The 20,498-nt window shown below is 31.7% G+C and overlaps 1 protein-coding gene across 1 annotated transcript in view; it reads left to right on the top strand.

Moving 5' to 3' along the window:
* The first annotated feature begins 3,702 nt into the window (after positions 1-3,702).
* LOC143224762 (guanylate cyclase 32E-like) overlaps positions 3,703-20,498 on the top strand; it is a 40,429-nt gene continuing 23,633 nt past the window's right edge. The window contains exons 1-2 of the mRNA XM_076453034.1: positions 3,703-4,000; positions 4,787-5,874. Of these exons, the coding sequence (XP_076309149.1) occupies positions 5,485-5,874 (390 nt within the window). The 5' untranslated portion in view covers positions 3,703-4,000; positions 4,787-5,484. The remainder of the gene's footprint in view (positions 4,001-4,786; positions 5,875-20,498) is intronic.

Below are 20,498 nucleotides of genomic sequence, written 5' to 3'. Positions count from 1 at the left end.
GTCAATCCCACTATTCGTTGGTAAAAGAGTAGCCCAACAGTTGGCGGTGAGTGGTGATTACTAGCTGCCTTCCCTCTAGTCTTACACTGCTAAATTAGGGACGACTATCAGAGATAGCCCTCGAACAGCTTTGTGTGAAATTCCAAAACAAACAAACAAACAAACTTGAATATTTTAATGTGTTAACGCTACATAGAAGGTTATTTATCTGTGAATATCCGTCTCTACCCCTGAACCGACTGACTAGATGTAAACCAGCTCTTGGACTTCTCTTCTCTGACCGAATAATAGAATTCAACCCTAAATCTTACCCTGTATCCACTGCCTCATAGAGTAGCGGGGGGTCTTTTCCGACAACCGGACTCCCCTTTAACTAATTAGTTGAAGGAACTAGTTTTATATATAAAACTGATTGTATTTCTTCAACAGTTTGTTTTTATTTAAAGTCAAAATCTATTTTTATTTTTTATTTTTTATATTTGTTATATTGTTTCAATGAGTTTCACTGTTTTTCACTTTTGGAACATTAGCACTCAGAGATAAGCTTAGGAATATGAAAGAAATAATTCAACTTAAAAACTATGGAAAGGTTAAAGGTGAAAAATGCTCCGTAAACCATTGTTAACTCTGTAAAGTAGGGTGATTTGTCTTGGGCAGGTGGTTCGAATCCCCGTCGCACCAAACATGCCCTCCTGTACCTTTGCGCGAAATTCAATACAAATCAAACTGCAACGTAGGTCAGACATAACCAGAAGGTTAGAACCGCCGACTAGCAATCTGAGGGTCAAGGATTAGAATCCCCACAAAACATATTCACCCTTTTAACCATTGAGATATTATAACGTTACTGTCAATCCTACTATTTGTTGGTAAAACAATAGCCCAAGAGTTGGTAGTGGACTTCGATGACTAGCTGTCTTTACTCTAGTCTCTTACTTCTAAATTAGGGACGGGTAGTACAGGTAGCCCTTGCGTAGCTTGGCGAGAAATTCAAAATAAAGAAATTATGTAATTTTAAGCATAACAAACTGCGTAGTAATAAAGGTAATTCATCTAAAAATGTATATATATATGTATACACACACATATAAATTATATATTAAAATATAAATCATGTACAGCTGTATTTTAAAGTTATATATACACACATATAAATTACATAATAAAATGTAAGTCATGTACAGCTGTATTTTATAGTTAAATATACACACATATAAATTACATAATAAAGTATAAGTCATGTACAGCTGTATTTTAAAGTTATATATACACACATATAAATTACATAATAAAATATAAGTCATGTACAGCTGTATTTTATAGTTATATATACACACATATAAAATTACATAATAAAATGTAAGTCATAATACAGCTGTAATTTATAGTTATATATACACACATATAAATTACATAATAAAATGTAAGTCATGTACAGCTGTATTTTAAAGTTATATATACACACATATAAATTACATAATAAAATGTAAGTCATGTACAGCTGTATTTTATAGTTATATATACACACATATAAATTACATAATAAAATGTAAGTCATGTACAGCTGTATTTTAAAGTTATATATACACACATATAAATTACATAATAAAATGTAAGTCATGTACAGCTGTATTTTATAGTTATATATACACACATATAAATTACATAATAAAATGTAAGTCATGTACAGCTGTATTTTAAAGTTATATATACACACATATAAATTACATAATAAAATGTAAGTCATGTACAGCTGTATTTTATAGTTATATATACACACATATAAATTACATAATAAAATGTAAGTCATGTACAGCTGTATTTTAAAGTTATATATACACACATATAAATTACATAATATTTTAAAGTTACTGAAACTACAGATTAATGTTTTGTTTTATTTCTCCGTTTTGACATCCTCTACTTAAACATTACAAAATTTTATAAAACAGCAAAACCCTGGAGTTAAACAGTTGTTAAAGAAATGTGATCAAAATCAGTCACGTGCCTCACATTTTCAAGTTCGTTTGAAATATTTGTTGGTATTGGCTCAAACACAGAAAGTTTCCAACGGTTCCTAATTCTCTGATTAGTCACTTTTAATTTTGTTCTAAGGAGAACGAAATATTGCATAGAAACCTGGTGGTTTTCATCTGTCATTCAAGCGGCCTTCAGTTAATAAGATAATGTTTTGAAACTGTTACGTATTATGCTTTTATTTTTGGACCAGTCTTCGATTTATTATGTTAGGCACATTACGTATTACTATCTGAAATAATCTGAATTTCAATTTGAGCTCAGTAGTTAATTAAATGTTAAAATGTATTTAACGTATGTTATTCGCCAACGAGACTGATGCACGCAATTTTCCTTTTAACACAAATGTATTTTAATATACAAACACAAAAATAATAAGACATAATAACGGTTATTACTAACAGTTATTACAAATAATAGTTTATATACAATAGTTTTACAAACTGTACTGATTCTTTATCTAATAGATTGTTTAGACAGAGTACTCATGATGAAACTTTGTACAATGGACGATAACTGCCTGTTGTGGAGACACAAGCGTAGAGGACGACGTTTCGAAAGTCTTCCGCCCTTTGGCTTCAGGTGAGTATTTCGGTGGGCAGAGCACAGATAGCCCATTGCGTTGCTTTGTGCTTAATTGTACAAAAACAAATATACTCATAACAAACTCAATTCGAAGTGTGTGTGTGTGTTTCTTATAGCAAAGCCACATCGGGCTCTCTTATGTTAATTAATAAAAAATAAAACTTGATGCAGTAAAGAGTAAAATTTAAGATGTGATGAGGTAAACCTTACCTGTGTAACGCGTAATAAACACACACTAGTTGTTAGCTTGAAATTATGTTGTATATGTAAAGTTAGTCTGAACAATGGTCAGGTGGTTAAAGTGCTCGACTCGTAAGTCGCAGGTTCGAATTTCTGTCACGCCATACATGCTCGCCCTTTCAACCGTCGTGCGTTATGTTGCGACAGTCAATCCCAGTATCCTCTCTAGTCTTACACTGCTAAATTAGAGACGGGTAACAAAGATAGCCCTCGTGTAGGTTTGCGCGAAATTCAAAAACAAAACGTTGAACAATGAAATGTTGGCATAAGTATGGGAGTGTGTTTTCTTATAGCAAAGCCACATCGGGCTATCTGCTGAGCCCACCGAGGGGAATCGAACCCCTGATTTTGCGTTGTAAATCCGTAGACATACGTTCTACTTGCGGAGGTCTGGCATAACCATGGACAAGCAAAATCTTTCAGAATTCACACCAAAACACGCTCCTAATTTCCATCATGGGGGCGTTATAAAGTGACGGTCAATCCCACTATTTATTAGTAAACGAATAGCCCAAGATTTGGCGGTGAGGGGTACAGATTATCTCTCTGCCTTCTCTCTGTACCAAATTGGGAGAGGCTAACAGAGTTAGCCCTTCAGGCCCTTGAAGAGTACAACACAATAATCATACATACAGGCTGTTCACCATCTTCCATTAATGAATAAAAATTGTGCTTAGAATGATTCATATAAAAACGAACATAAAATATATTATTGTGTTTTCACTGCGATGATCTTGCTAATAAATTTACCAGTATATGATTCTAATTTTCGCTCAGACCGCTAGATGTCACTGTATAATGAAGAATTTATATGTGGAAACCTAACGGCGTTATTGAGTCAGTTTGCTATTACGCCTAGAAGATCTTGAATCGAATACAACCTCATGTTCCACGCTCCATTCAAAAACCCTTTCTAAATAGCTTCGATACAGAGAAAAAATTTCAAATTCAGATATAAGTGAAAAAACATAGAGGTGGTTTTGAATAAGTTAAAGTTTATTGTTTCTAAATTGTCTAACTAAGCCTTCTGGAAGCACAGAAAAAAAACTCCATTGAAACAATGTCAAGAATAACAATTAGTTTGTTCTCCTAAACCTAGAAGGAAATTTATTATGCTACGACTGCTTTTCGTAACCAGGTAATAATTCCAGTTTGGTTAATTAAAAATATTATTAATATTTCATGACAGTAAAAACGAACAGTTTTAAGCCACCAAAAATAAGCTTTCTACTTGTTTTTGTTTGATTATAAACTCAACTAATTAATAACGTTCTGTTTCACTGTTTTTTTGGTCGTTTTTGTAATATACAAATACATGCAAAACTGCTGTTCGTTCTCTCTCAGTTTTCTGTTCATCATAAAGTTTGTCATCATTGACTAATTAATTATATCACTTCTACTAAACTATAAAGAATGTGAAAGCACGCAATGGTAATCAGTATATACTAATTATATACCAAAATAATCTGTTTAAAGAATAATAATATAATCCGAAAAAAAATAAGTAAAATTAGTTGTTATTGTAAATTACGTCATAACTAAATAACATTGTATCATAAGTCTTTAGTAGTTTCCAGCAATATTGCGCATGTGTGTAGGATTCATTGTAATTCATTACACTTAATTTAAATTCAATTAGAACTTAAATCATATATTTAGCGAGGCTTAACTTAAAACTTTATTCCGTAAGCCTTTAGCAGTTTTCGGTGTTAAAAGTGTAAGTTCGTATGTTTTAATATAATTCATTACACTTAGCATAAATTGAATTGGTTTGTTTAAATAGTTAATTTTGAACTGTGTTTAGCTTCTTTTATATCTCGCCTCAAATGAAATCCATGTATAACACGCACACGCACATAAATATGTGTATTTATATTTATATTTTTTGTTTACACTGTTTCTCTTATAACTCTCAATCCTGTAGATTTCGCCCGTTTTGTTGGAGAGGTCGAAATTATAATTGGATATTTTGAACATACCCGCGAGAAAAACAAAATAACGTTATTGTTTTCCGACTGAATCGTCATCTGTCTACGCATACCTACTGTTTTCTTTATGGGAGATTCCAGTTTGTAAGGAAACAGAAATGTAAAGTTGTTTTCCACCGTTTGAGCAACAAAAAACAGGAAGAGTCACTCTTTTTTACGTCACAGTTTCAAAGAAAAGTGAGAGATTACAATGTATACTGGAACACCTCTTTATATTATAACAGTTTCTGATAGTAATCTGTACTTGAATAAGAGAATTATCTAACAGTTTCTGACAGTAATGTGTACTTGAATTAGAGAATTATCTAACAGTTTCTGACAGCAATGTGTACTTGAATTAGAGAATTATCTAACAGTTTCTGACAGTAATCTGCACTTGAATTAGAGAATTATTTAATTAGAGTTAAATTAATTATTTTATGAAATCGCTTATACGAAACTTTGTGCAATTCTTTTGAATAATTATTTGGTAATTATATTTTATTTGTGAATTCAAAATTGAAAAAAGTACTTAGTGTAAACTGTATCAACATACCACTCCCCAAAAAGTAGCAATTTGATTAAAGTAATATATACCAATGTTAGCCTGATTTCTTGGAAGTATATTGAGGTATTGATTCCAGTTGGATTCAGCATGGATGTACATTCAGTTTTCGTCATTTTGCTCGCGTTATTTGTACTCTTATGTTTGACCATCGAAGCAGTTGGCATGGATAAAGATCGGGATTCGAAACCTAACATTACAATAGGATTTTTAGCTACGTTTAAGGGAGACGGCATTGGAAAACTCATTGCCGGAGCTATCACCGTAGCTGTGATGAAAGTAAACGAAAGACCGGACTTGCTTCCCAACCACACGTTACAGTTTATACCTGCGGATGCCGGTGAGAGAGGGACGTCCGTGGCTATCAGAGAAATGACTGTCATGCGTGACAGTGGGGCTGTAGCCTTCATCGGACCTGACGAAAGCTGTGTTTCGGAAGCGTTGGTTGCAGCGGCCTGGAATTATCCCATGATCACATACGTAAGTAACTATCAGTCAATGTACAGCTCTGTTATGATTTATACAACACCAGGTGCACGTGACTGACTGCTCCCCCCAATCTCAACACAGAACAAACTGCGTTTAGTTGTCCAAATTCACTCGTTTTTGTTATTTAAACTTTTCTTTCAGAATATTTTGTCAGTAGCTACATAAGGAACCATCTTCACGCAGCAGCTCTTAGCTTTGAACTGACGCACTGATCGACAGCACTCACCGCCAACTGTTGAACTACCTCTTCTGTGGTTGACTTTAACTCTTACACCATAGTCTTGTTCCCGAAGAATATATTGCTTTATGTTGTTTCGGATGCGTAACGCAAACCATGAACAATCCGAATTTATAGTTTGGTCTGTTCCTATGAATTTCAAGTTTGACTCTTTAGATACCCGTCCCGCCAAACATGCTCGCCTTTTCAGCCGTGGGGGCGTTATAATGTGACGGTCAATCCCACTATTCGTTGGTAAAAGAGTAGTCCAGGAGTTGGCGGTGAGTGGTGATGACTAGCTGTCTTCTCTCTAGTCTTACACTGCTAAATTGGAGACGGCTAGCACAGATAGCCCTCGAGTAGCTTTGTGCGAAATTCAAAAACAAACAAACAAACAAACTGACTGTTTAGTTCGTCTATTATAGTCCGCCGCTGGGACAGCGATAAGTCTTCGGATTTACAACGCTAAAATCAGAGGTCCTATTCCACTCGGAGGACACAGCAAAAACACACACACACTCGTGTATTATAACACAGATACCAGATTAATAATACCAAAACCTTTTACGTTATAGGTATATTTGTTTAGTTTCGAAATTAACTGATCAAAATTAACAGACTATGTCTGAACCTAAGAATTCCTAACATGTCATATATTCCGGGATAAATAATTTTAATTTGGTTTTGCTCCAAAAAATATTTTAACATATTATACTTCAATATCTATTTTGTATGGTCAGCCAATCAGTTTTGATGTTAGTATGAAAAATATAGTTCCGCTTCGTGAGCGTACGAGTTTTAAAATAGTTCGTAAAACATTGGTTTAATTGACGTTTCATAGAAAGCAATTTTCTATTTAGGAAAACGTCCAGCGACATCTATCGTATTATCTTGTCAACAGAAGTAAGAAAATACTGTCATCTACTCCGTAATTATTGATTATAATTTTAAAAATAAACCTGAAGCTAGAAGTAAAATACCTGACTCAAAAGTACAGAAATTGGAAGACTCAAATGTCACTATACACATAACATTAATATAGTCGTTAATATTATAGTCGCCTCATGACCTAGAAAACAACAAGATAATGTTACTGTTGGAACTAGAACTCTTCAATAATGTTACTGTTAGAACTAAAACTCTTCAATAATGTTACTGTTGGAACAAGAACTCTTCAATAATGTTACTGTTAGAACTAAAACTCTTCAATAATGTTACTGTTGGAACTAGAACTCTTCAATAATGTTACTGTTAGAACTAGAACTCTTCAATAATGTTACTGTTGGAACTAAAACTCTTCAATAATGTTACTGTTCGAACTAGAACTCTTCAATAATGTTACTGTTGGAACTAAAACTCTTCAATAATGTTACTGTTGGAACTAGAACTCTTCAATAATGTTACTGTTGGAACTAGAACTCTTCAATAATGTTACTGTTGGAACTAGAACTCTTCAATAATGTTACTGTTGGAACTAAAACTCTTCAATAATGTTACTGTTGGAACTAGAACTCTTCAATAATGTTACTGTTGGAACTAGAACTCTTCAATAATGTTACTGTTCGAACTAGAACTCTTCAATAATGTTACTGTTGGAACTAGAACTCTTCAATAATGTTACTGTTCGAACTAGAACTCTTCAATAATGTTACTGTTGGAACTAGAACTCTTCAATAATGTTACTGTTGGAACTAAAACTCTTCAATAATGTTACTGTTCGAACTAGAACTCTTCAATAATGTTACTGTTAGAACTAGAACTCTTCAATAATGTTACTGTTGGAACTAAAACTCTTCAATAATGTTACTGTTGGAACTAGAACTCTTCAATAATGTTACTGTTGGAACTAGAACTCTTCAATAATGTTACTGTTGGAACTAGAACTCTTCAATAATGTTACTGTTCGAACTAGAACTCTTCAATAATGTTACTGTTGGAACTAAAACTCTTCAATAATGTTACTGTTGGAACTAGAACTCTTCAATAATGTTACTGTTAGAACTAGAACTTTTCAGTAATGTTACTGTTGGAGCAAGAACTCTTCAATAATGTTACTGTTAGAACTAGAACTCTTCAATAATGTTACTGTTAGAATTAGAACTCTTCAATAATGTTACTGTTGGAACTAGAACTCTTCAATAATGTTACTGTTGGAACTAGAACTCTTCAATAATGTCACTGTTAGAACTAGAACTCTTCAATAATGTTACTGTTGGAACTAAAACTCTTCAATAATGTTACTGTTGGAACTAGAACTCTTCAATAATGTTACTGTTGGAACTAGAACTCTTCAATAATGTTACTGTTGGAACTAGAACTCTTCAATAATGTTACTGTTAGAACTAGAACTTTTCAATAATGTTACTGTTAGAACTAGAACTCTTCAATAATGTTACTGTTGGAACTAGAACTCTTCAATAATGTTACTGTTGGAACTAGAACTCTTCAATACTGTTACTGTTAGAACTAGAACTTTTCAATAATGTTACTGTTAGAACTAGAACTCTTCAATAATGTTACTGTTGGAACTAAAACTCTTCAATAATGTTACTGTTGGGACTAAAACTCTTCAATAATGTTACTGTTAGAACTTTTCAATAATGTTACTGTTAGAGCTAGAACTCTTCAATAATGTTACTGTTAGAACTAGAACTCTTCAATAATGTTACTGTTGGAACTAGAACTCTTCAATAATGTTACTGTTAGAACTAGAACTCTTCAATAATGTCACTGTTAGAACTAGAACTCTTCAATAATGTTACTGTTGGAACTAGAACTCTTCAATAATGTTACTGTTGGAACTAGAACTCTTCAATAATGTTACTGTTGGAACTAGAACTCTTCAATAATGTTACTGTTGGAACTAAAACTCTTCAATAATGTTACTGTTGGGACTAAAACTCTTCAATAATGTTACTGTTAGAACTTTTCAATAATGTTACTGTTAGAGCTAGAACTCTTCAATAATGTTACTGTTAGAACTAGAACTCTTCAATAATGTCACTGTTGGAACTAGAACTCTTCAATAATGTTACTGTTGGAACTAGAACTCTTCAATAATGTTACTGTTGGAACTAGAACTCTTCAATAATGTTACTGTTGGAACTAAAACTCTTCAATAATGTTACTGTTGGGACTAAAACTCTTCAATAATGTTACTGTTAGAACTTTTCAATAATGTTACTGTTAGAGCTAGAACTCTTCAATAATGTTACTGTTAGAACTAGAACTCTTCAATAATGTTACTATTGGAACTAGAACTCTTCAATAATGTTACTGTTAGAACTAGAACTCTTCAATAATGTCACTGTTAGAACTAGAACTCTTCAATAATGTTACTGTTGGAACTAGAACTTTCCAATAATGTTACTGTTAGAACTAGAACTTTTCAATAATGTTACTGTTAGAACTAGAACTCTTCAATAATGTTACTGTTGGAACTAAAACTCTTCAATAATGTTACTGTTAGAACTAGAACTTTTCAGTAATGTTACTGTTGGAGCAAGAACTCTTCAATAATGTTACTGTTAGAACTAGAACTCTTCAATAAACCAATACGTATTTGTTGTAAAATGGATCACAAATAAAGTTAAATCAAGAAACGAATATGGATAGTTTAATATACTGTTCTTACTTACAATGGATAAAATTAATAATTTTGTCAACTGGGTTAGATTACTGTTAATCACGTTTTCGGCCGTAATCCCAAATGTAACTTACAAGGTTTAGCTAACTTAGAAAATTTAAATTGTTATTATTAAATTCATATATTCAGATAATAATGTATCATAAACTTAATCATAAGTACATGCATAATAATCAGATGAAGATATCTGTCGTTCTAAACAATTCAGAGAATGAAAATAGCAGTAGATATAATCTACTTACTGGAGACATAAACGCGAACGGTTTGCCTTATGGATTACCGCTGTTTTCAAGTTCTTTCAAGAACGTGGTATCAGTACAGGTTTAACGTGATCACCCAGAACATCATTTTGTGACGAATGAAAGCCGAGTAAACGGATTTTGAGATAAATTTATGTTAAAACAAGCATTTCAATCAGTAATTTGATATATTTCCTAGGTATTGGTATCAGTGGCAGAGTTTTACGAAAAACAAAAACTAGAATGTATTCTCTTCGTGGAAAACTCGTACTGGTCAGGTAGGCTGGAAAGACTATGTTTGTTTTTTGTCAATTTCTTCTGAATTACTATTCTAAAAAAGTCTCATGTGTCAAACTTCTGGAGTCATACAACAAATAACGCAGGAAAAACTCCATTGCATGAAATAATTAGCTTTGTTTCGGAATCGAGAACTTTAAGTAGGGTTAAATACTTGGGTTAAAACTCATATGGAAATGTACATAAAGCTTTGGCTTTCTGTTTAGTGTTGGTCCTCTTGTAATAAATTACCATAACAGTTACAGTGTAAACAAAATACTGCTCGTGTTCTGTATATCCTGAATCAGGCGCTTAGTAACAAAAAATCATTATTGAACTGATTCTTCAAAGAGTTACAATAAATCAGTTTTATTTCTTGCCACTTGAAACCTTTCAAGTGGTACAGATTTCAAATATGCTGAAATATAGTAATTAAAAGGTAAATCCTGGCTTAAAGTACCTGAATGGTTATTTAGACTACCGCCAGGAAGAAATTTGATTTTTCTTTCAGTATACGCTCGACTCGTAATCTGAGGGTCATGGGTTCGAATCCCCGTCACATTTAACATGTTCGTCCTTTCAGCCGTGGTGGTGGTTAATGTTACGATCAATGTTATTTTATTTTATTTTATTCGTTGGTAAAAGAGTAGCCCGGTGGGTGGTGTTGAATAGATCCCTTCCATCTAGTTTTACACTGCTAAATTAAGGACAGCTAGCGCAGACATCCCTTGTTTAGCTCAGCGCGAAATTAAAAAACAAACACACAAACAAAAGTTTCAATTCACGAAACACGATGAAGCACAATAACACATCATTATAGATATTTTACTGTCAGAACTTTAGATAATCGAACCATAATGAGTTATTAATAGTAATTTGAAAAATGAGGCAATACGGAAATGAAATAAAGCAAATCTCATAGTTAAGTATGGTGGTTGGTTAGAGTTCACTGTGATACTGGAGAAACATGAGACGAAACGTTTTGAGTCTGTGGAAAATGAAAGTACAGGTTGGAGTTAAGAAAACATCTTTGACTGACATTTGTTGGTCATATCGGTAAATAAGTCCAAGGTCATTAGGCGATCTTGTGACATATATTTCTTTAAGTAAGTGAATAATTGGACAACAGGGCTATATTGCGTCAGGGTTTTTTTTTTTTTTCTTTTTCGTTTTACCGGAAGTAATCTGCCGGATGAAGACGAGTACATTTCCTTTCCGAGTAAAATTCCTTCTTTCGATTATGAAATCAAATTATTCGTTTTCGATTCCTTTATATCAACTTCAGGTTAAGTATTTTCACAAACAACAAAACACTGGTGTAAAATTACGTTTTGTTCGACCTACCATGTATTTTGAGGAATGTAACAGCGAAATGACGTATTCGTATTGTTTGGATGTCTGGATGCGTTTAGGACGTATATCTGGTTTTACAGTGTTAATGTGCGATTTTACTGTACACATTCTTTAATAATATCAAATAACAATGTTTAAATTATTAGTATGTTTATAGCGATAGTTTTGTTGCTAAGAGAATATTGAGAAATAGGAAATTAAAGTCATTGGTGGCAGTACAAAAGAAAGGTAGCTGGTATTACAGACTGTATAAACATTTCTATGTATGTTTATTGCTTTATTTAATAGATATACTTTGTTTCTTTCTATTTATGATCATAATTAGGATATTTTAAAACACACATTAACGGATCTCATATCTAAGACACATTTGTAAACACAGAAATCACACAAACGTGATTCAAACATCTCAGATCAAGAACACACGTGTGAATGTAGAAACCACACTTACGTAATTCACAGAGCTTAGACCAGAAACAGAAGTGAATGTAGAAACCACACTTACGTAATTCACAGAGCTTAGACCAGAAACAGAAGTGAATGTAGAAAATACACCTACGTGATTCACTAACTTTATACCAGAAACAGAAGTGAATGTAGAAAATACACCTACGTGATTCACTAACTTTAGACCAGAAACAGAAGTGAATGTAGAAAATACACCTACGTGATTCACTAACTTTATACCAGAAACAGAAGTGAATGTAGAAAATACACCTACGTGATTCACTAACTTTATACCAGAAACAGAAGTGAATGTAGAAAATACACCTACGTGATTCACTAACTTTAGACCAGAAACAGAAGTGAATGTAGAAAATACACCTACGTGATTCACTAACTTTATACCAGAAACAGAAGTGAATGTAGAAAATACACCTACGTGATTCACTAACTTTAGACCAGAAACAGAAGTGAATGTAGAAAATACACCTACGTGATTCACTAACTTTAGACCAGAAACAGAAGTGAATGTAGAAAATACACCTACGTGATTCACTAACTTTATACCAGAAACAGAAGTGAATGTAGAAAATACACCTACGTGATTCACTAACTTTAGACCAGAAACAGAAGTGAATGTAGAAAATACACCTACGTGATTCACTAACTTTAGACCAGAAACAGAAGTGAATGTAGAAAATACACCTACGTGATTCACTAACTTTAGACCAGAAACAGAAGTGAATGTAGAAAATACACCTACGTGATTCACTAACTTTATACCAGAAACAGAAGTGAATGTAGAAAATACACCTACGTGATTCACTAACTTTATACCAGAAACAGAAGTGAATGTAGGAAATACACCTACGTGATTCACTAACTTTATACCAGAAACAGAAGTGAATGTAGAAAATACACCTACGTGATTCACTAACTTTAGACCAGAGACAGAAGTGAATGTATAAAATACACCTACGTGATTCACTAACTTTAGACCAGAAACAGAAGTGAATGTAGGAAATACACCTACGTGATTCACTAACTTTATACCAGAAACAGAAGTGAATGTATAAAATACACCTACGTGATTCACTAACTTTAGACCAGAGACAGAAGTGAATGTATAAAATACACCTACGTGATTCACTAACTTTAGACCAGAAACACATGTGTGAACAAAGAATTTACACTTACGTGATAAAAATATCTCAGTCAAAAACGCACGTGTTAATGTTGAAGTCTTACCTATGTGATATACAGTATATCAGTTTAAAGAATGCACGTGTGAAAAATTAAAACAAAACACCACAGAGCCAATAGAAACATGTAATCACACTGCGACTTACTTATTGTTAAGTTTTATTATTCCAACAGAATATTTAAAACAGTTGTGATTTTTGTTTCTTGTCTTTGTATCACTTTAATTAATACGTAAAAGTTAATTCTGCTGATTTTGTAAACCGTATCGTTTCCAACACGTGAAGTGGGTCAAAAACTACATATTTAATTTCCAAAAAATATATTTGAATATGTATCTTCTACTAACAGAACGATTTAAAACTAAAATTAACCTATGAGGTTTAATTGAATGTCATTAAAAAAAACGTAACTTTTACTAAAACGTTTTGTTTTAGTGAATAGTTTAAATGTTTTTACTGGAACGTTTAGTATTAGTGAATAGGTTTAAACGTTTTTGTGGAACGTTTAGTTTTAGCGAATAGGTTTAAACGTTGTTACTGGAACGTTTAATTTTAGTGAGGAGGTTTAACTTTTTGTACTGAAACATTTAGTATTAATGAGTAGGTTTAAACGTTTTTATTGGATCGTTTTGTAATAATAATTAGGTTTAAACCTTTTTACTGGAATATTTAGTTTTAGTGAATAGTTTAAACGTTTTTACTGAAACGTTTAGTTTTAGTGAATAGGTTTGAACGTTTTTACTGGAACGTTTAGTTTTAGCGAATAGGTTTAAACGTTTTTACTGGAACGTTTAGTATTAGTGAATAGGTTTAAACGTTTTTGTGGAACGTTTAGTTTTAGCGAATAGGTTTAAACGTTTTTACTGAAACGTTTATTTTTAGTGAATAGGTTTAAACGTTTTTACTGGATCGTTTTGTGTTAATAAATAAATTTAAATGTTTTTACTGGATCGTTTTGTTTCAGTAATTAGGTTTAAACATTTTTATTGGAATATTTAGTTTTAGTGAATAGGTTTAAATGTTTTTACTGGAACGTTTATTTTTAGTGAATAGGTTTAAACGTTTTAGTTAAAGGTTTTAGTTTTAGTGAGGAGGTATAAATGTTTCTTTCTGGAACGTTTAGTTTTGGTAGGAGGTTTGAATGTTTTATACTGGATCGTTTTGTTTTAATAAATAGGTTTAAACGTTTTTACTGGAATATTTTGTTTTAGTAATTAGGTTTAAACATTTTTACTCGAAGATTTAGTTTTAGTGAATAGTTTAAACGTTTTCACTGAAACGTTTAGGCTTAATGAGGAGATTTAAATGTTTGTACTCGAATGTTTTGTTTTAGTGAATATGTTTAAATGTTTTTACCGGATCGTTTTGTTTTAATAAATAGGTGTAAACGTTTTTACTGGAATGTTTTGTTTAAGTAATTAGGTTTAAACATTTTTACTAAATATTTTGGTTTAGTGAATAGGTTTAAACGTTTTTACTGAAACGTTTAGTATTAGTGAATAGGTTTAAACGTTTTTGTGGCACGTTTAGTTTTAGTGAATAGGTTTATACGTTTTTACTGGAACGTTTAGTTTTATTGAGGAGGTTTAACTTTTTTTACTGAAAGGTTGAATATTAGTGAATAGGTTTGAACGTTTTTACTGGAACGTTTATGTTTCAGTAGAAAGTTTTAAATGTTTTTTTACTGGAACGTTTAGGTTTAATGATAATGTTTTAATATTGTTACTAAAACCTTCAGTTTTAGTTAGGAGGTTCAAGTATTTCAGTCGTGGAGTCCGTGATCAAGTACTTGTGCAGATCGTGACATATATATGGGAGTAGAGACTAGTATTATTAGATAAAATTAATCTTTTAACATATTAAAAAAAACAATTAAAGAAACATGGTAGGGAACATTGGAGACTTGTGAATAACTGAAAGCAACAAATCCACTGAACTGTGGCGACATCTGGGTACGCTATATATATTTCAAAATATTGACAACAAAAGCCCTGAACTTTTGTTTCTGGATAACATATGTATTTCATTTCATGTACTCTTAATTCATTCAACAATGTCTTAAAGTGATGTTTTTATGTCAGATCCACTCTTTTCCCATCTTATGATAGTGAAACATTAAGACTCCTGGAATATTCCTCCCGGCACCATTATCGATTAGAGATAAAAGAAGACAGTGAAAAGATATAAAGCATTTTTTCTTTGTGGGGTATAAAATAGTCAGGTTAAACAGCTTCCTGTATAAATGGAGGGTGTCGAAGTTTCTGGAAAGTTCCTTGTTTTTTTAATTTTGTCAACTTGTGCTAATTGTATGAATCAGTCTAATTAGTTAGTTATGAACGTCTAATAATTTAGTAGTAGTGGCCCAGAAAATTAATTATTATTTATAACAGATAAAATATATAAATTTTACTTGTTTTACCTACGCAAACTTCAAAGTGCATATTTAACCAGAAATATCGTACAACTTTAGTGATGTCCTAAGTTTAGGGTTTGTTGTATTAAAGTTGTACTGACATTAACGAAAAAAATCAATTATTTATCATCGTGCGAATACGTTATTTAACAGTCAGAGAAGAGTTTATCAAATTAAACAAAGGATTACTTTTTAATTAAATGTTTGGCAGTGTTTAATTTATATTGTCGCTATATATCTATATATAAAGCTATTTCTTTGTGTGTGACCTCAATTCTTTTAGTGTTTACCTTCAAGAGGTTTAGTCCAACAAGAGCAGCAATTTGAAAAAAAAAAAGTCACCCTTTGACATCTAAGTATAACCACGTAAACCAAATTTCCTGGCAATACTGGACACACACAGCTAGCCATCTCTGTGTTTTTTAACGGCACTAATCCTACGTCTTTAGCAAATAAAATCCTAATAATATGACTTTGTATGGGGTGTATATCTCAATAAATTTACTCTTACGTGTTCTTTTTCAGACACTCGGTCAATAAACCGAGTCACATACAAGTCTATTTACTCGCCTTATTCGGTTACGATGTCGGTCATTTGGATGAATGACGGTGGGATTAGACAGCTATACGTTTAATAAGCTTGAATTTTCCGTATCTGACGTATCAATGTCCTTGTATTTAGATTTCTATTTTGTAGTTACCGCTGTCCCATTCCCTTTCTCGTGGGATAGCGCTAAGTCTATAAACCTACAACGTTGAAATCCGGAGCTCGATTACCCGCTGGGGACACAGCAGATAGCCTCAATATGGCTTTACTCTAACACAAACAAAACAAGGCTAACGTTGAATGAGAAACCATATCAATTATACTTTTACAATAGTTTCCGTACTTGTTTGTGAATTAATTTGTATACCAAGCAAGAAATAATAGTTTGTTTGTTTGTAGTTAAGCGCAAAGCTACACAAAGGGATATCTGTGCACTGCCCACCACGGGTATCGAAACCCAGTTTCTAGCGTTGTACGTTCGCAGAATCCATCTGTGTCGATAGGTGGCGCTAAAACCATAGAGAAAAGTAAATTTAAAATATGTAAATAAGGGTTTTTCTTTAAAACTTTATTAATTTTGAAAAGTTGAACTATTTTAGAAACTTTGTTGTGGAACATGTTAATAACTTGGTTCCAGCAAGATTACCCGCATACTAATAATTTAAGACAAAATAGCCTCCTCGAGGGCTCGGTGCAAACTCTGAGAGGTTTGGCTTGGTTTGTTTTACATTTCGCGCAAAGCTACTCGAGGGCTATCTACGCTAGCCGTCCTTAATTTAGCAGCGTAAGACTAGAAGGAAGGCAGCTAGTCATCACCACCCACCGCCAATTTTTAGGCTACTCTTCTACCAACGAATAGTGGGATTGACTGAAACATTATAACACTCCCACGGCTGAAAGGGCGAGCATGTTTGGTGTGACAGGGATTCGAACTCTCGACCCTCAGATTATGACTCGAATGCTTTAACTCCAGTGTATAACAGTTTTCATTTTTATTTAGATTTTTATTCCATTTAATAATATTTATCGGAGATAATCACTAGTGGATACCGGATTATATTCTCGTAAAATACCTTAGGGAAAAAAATAAGAGTCAAGTTTAATTAAAATCCATTGCTGTGAAACGAATGATAATAATTATGAGATAGTCTAGCTACGGAAGGTAACATGACGTCATTATCTTACAAATAATCCGCTGTTATATTACACAGTTTAATTACACCGCATACCGTGAATAGTGGCTGCGCTTTTAAAAACAATTCTAATACGTTTCTAAGAATTTATGTTAGCGTTAAATGCGTAAACTTAAGTTGTCTCTATAGATTTAATATAAATTACTTAAAATGATAGAAATCAAGCAGAAACGAAATTCTAAGCCCCAAAATTGAGGAACATTTTCTAAAATTTTTCGTGCATTTTATATCGTAAATTATAAAATTGGAGTCTGTCACCAAGTAGGTTAAAGTGACAAAGGTGTGCAGAAGACTTTGGGTAAAGAATTAATAATGTGGTTCCCCCTGGTGGACGTCTGATTTATTCAAGAAATTCTTACCTTTTGTATAAGTTTTATTGCAGAATTGAGCCATTGTTTGAATTCGCTATTAGCATAATGTTTTTCATATTCTTAATTATCAATTTATATTTCAATTAGTCTTCTTTGATTACTGTCCACTTTTATCTTAACTATAGAGTTAAATCTGTAATTTGGTTCACTGTTCCTCCTATGAAACTTAAGTATCTTTATCTCTATATACCTGTGCGTTGTATAGCACCAACTGATCTTTATGTAGATTTCTTGTATAGCATCAACTGATCTTTATCTTTATGTACATTTCTTGTATAACATCAACTGATCTTTATCTTTATGTACACTTCTTGTATGACATCAACTGATCTTTATCTTTATGCACATTTCTTGTATAACATCAACTGATCTTTATATTTATGTACATTTCTTGTATGACATCAACTGATCTTTATCTTTATGTACATTTTTGTATAACATCAAATTATCTTTATTTTTATGTACATTTCTTGTATGACATCAACTGATCTTTATCTTTATGTACACTTCTTGTATAACATCAAATGATCTTTATGCACATTTCTTGTATAACATCAAATGATCTTTATGCGCATTTCTTGTATAACATCAACTGATCTTTATTTTTATGTAGATTTCTTGTATAACATCAAATGATCTTTATCTTTATTTAGATTTCTTGTATAACATCAACTGATCTTTATCTTTATTTAGATTTCTTGTATAACATCAACTGATCTTTATCTTTATGCACATTTCTTGTATGACATCAACTGATCTTTATCTTTATGCACATTTCTCGTATAACATCAACTGATCTTTATTTTTATGTACAATTCTTGTATAACATCAACTGATCTTTATCTTTATGTACATTTCTTGTATAACATCAAATGATCTTTATTTTTATGTAGATTTCTTGTATAACATCAAATGATCTTTATCTTTATTTAGATTTCTTGTATAACATCAACTGATCTTTATTTTTATTTAGATTTCTTGTATAACATCAACTGATCTTTATCTTTATGCACATTTCTTGTATGACATCAACTGATCTTTATCTTTATGCACATTTCTCGTATAACATCAACTGATCTTTATTTTTATGTACAATTCTTGTATGACATCAACTGATCTTTATCTTTATGTACATTTCTTGTATAACATCAACTGATCTTTATCTTTATGTACACTTCTTGTATAACATCAAATGATCTTTATCTTTATGTACATTTCTTGTATGACATCAACTGATCTTTATCTTTATGTACATTTCTTGTATAACATCAAATGATCTTTATTTTTATGTACATTTCTTGTATGACATCAACTGATCTATATATTTATGTACAATTCTTGTATGACATCAACTGATCTTTATCTTTATGTACATTTCTTGTATGACATCAACTGATCTTTATCTTTATGTACATTTCTTGTATGACATCAACTGATCTTTATCTTTATGCACATTTCTTGTATAACATCAACTGATCTTTATTTTTATGTACATTTCTTGTATGACATCAACTGATCTATATATTTATGTACAATTCTTGTATGACATCAACTGATCTTTATCTTTATGTACATTTCTTGTATGACATCAACTGATCTTTATATTTATGTACATTTCTTGTATGACATCAACTGATCTTTATGCACATTTCTTGTATAACATCAAATGATCTTTATGCACATTTCTTGTATAACATCAAATGATCTTTATGCACATTTCTTGTATAACATCAACTGATCTTTATCTTTATGTACACTTCTTGTATGACATCAACTGATCTTTATCTTTATGTACACTTCTTGTATAACATCAACTGATCTTTATGCACATTTCTTGTATAACATCAACTGATCTTCATGCACATTTCTTGTATAACATCAACTGATCTTTATCTTTATGTACATTTCTTGTATAACATCAAATGATCTTTATTTTTATGTAGATTTCTTGTATAACATCAAATGATCTTTATCTTTATTTAGATTTCTTGTATAACATCAACTGATCTTTATCTTTATGCACATTTCTTGTATGACATCAACTGATCTTTATCTTTATGCACATTTCTCGTATAACATCAACTGATCTTTATTTTTATGTACAATTCTTGTATGACATCAACTGATCTTTATCTTTATGTACATTTCTTGTATAACATCAACTGATCTTTATCTTTATGTACATTTCTTGTATAACATCAAATGATCTTTATCTTTATGTACATTTCTTGTATGACATCAACTGATCTTTATCTTTATGTACATTTCTTGTATAACATCAAATGATCTTTATTTTTATGTACATTTCTTGTATGACATCAACTGATCTTTATTTTTATGTACATTTCTTGTATGACATCAACTGATCTATATATTTATGTACAATTCTTGTATGACATCAACTGATCTTTATCTTTATGTACATTTCTTGTATGACATCAACTGATCTTTATATTTATGTACATTTCTTGTATGACATCAACTGATCTTTATGCACATTTCTTGTATAACATCAAATGATCTTTATTTTTATGTACATTTCTTGTATGACATCAACTGATCTTTATCTTTATGTACATTTCTTGTATAACATCAAATGATCTTTATTTTTATGTACATTTCTTGTATAACATCAAATGATCTTTATTTTTATGTACAATTCTTGTATGACATCAACTGATCTTTATCTTTATGTACATTTCTTGTATAACATC

Source organism: Tachypleus tridentatus, chromosome 9 (genome assembly GCF_004210375.1).
Source record: "Tachypleus tridentatus isolate NWPU-2018 chromosome 9, ASM421037v1, whole genome shotgun sequence".
NCBI lineage: Eukaryota > Metazoa > Arthropoda > Merostomata > Xiphosura > Limulidae > Tachypleus > Tachypleus tridentatus.
Note: the sequence above shows the minus strand (reverse complement) of the source record. Positions and strands in the feature narration are given on the sequence as shown.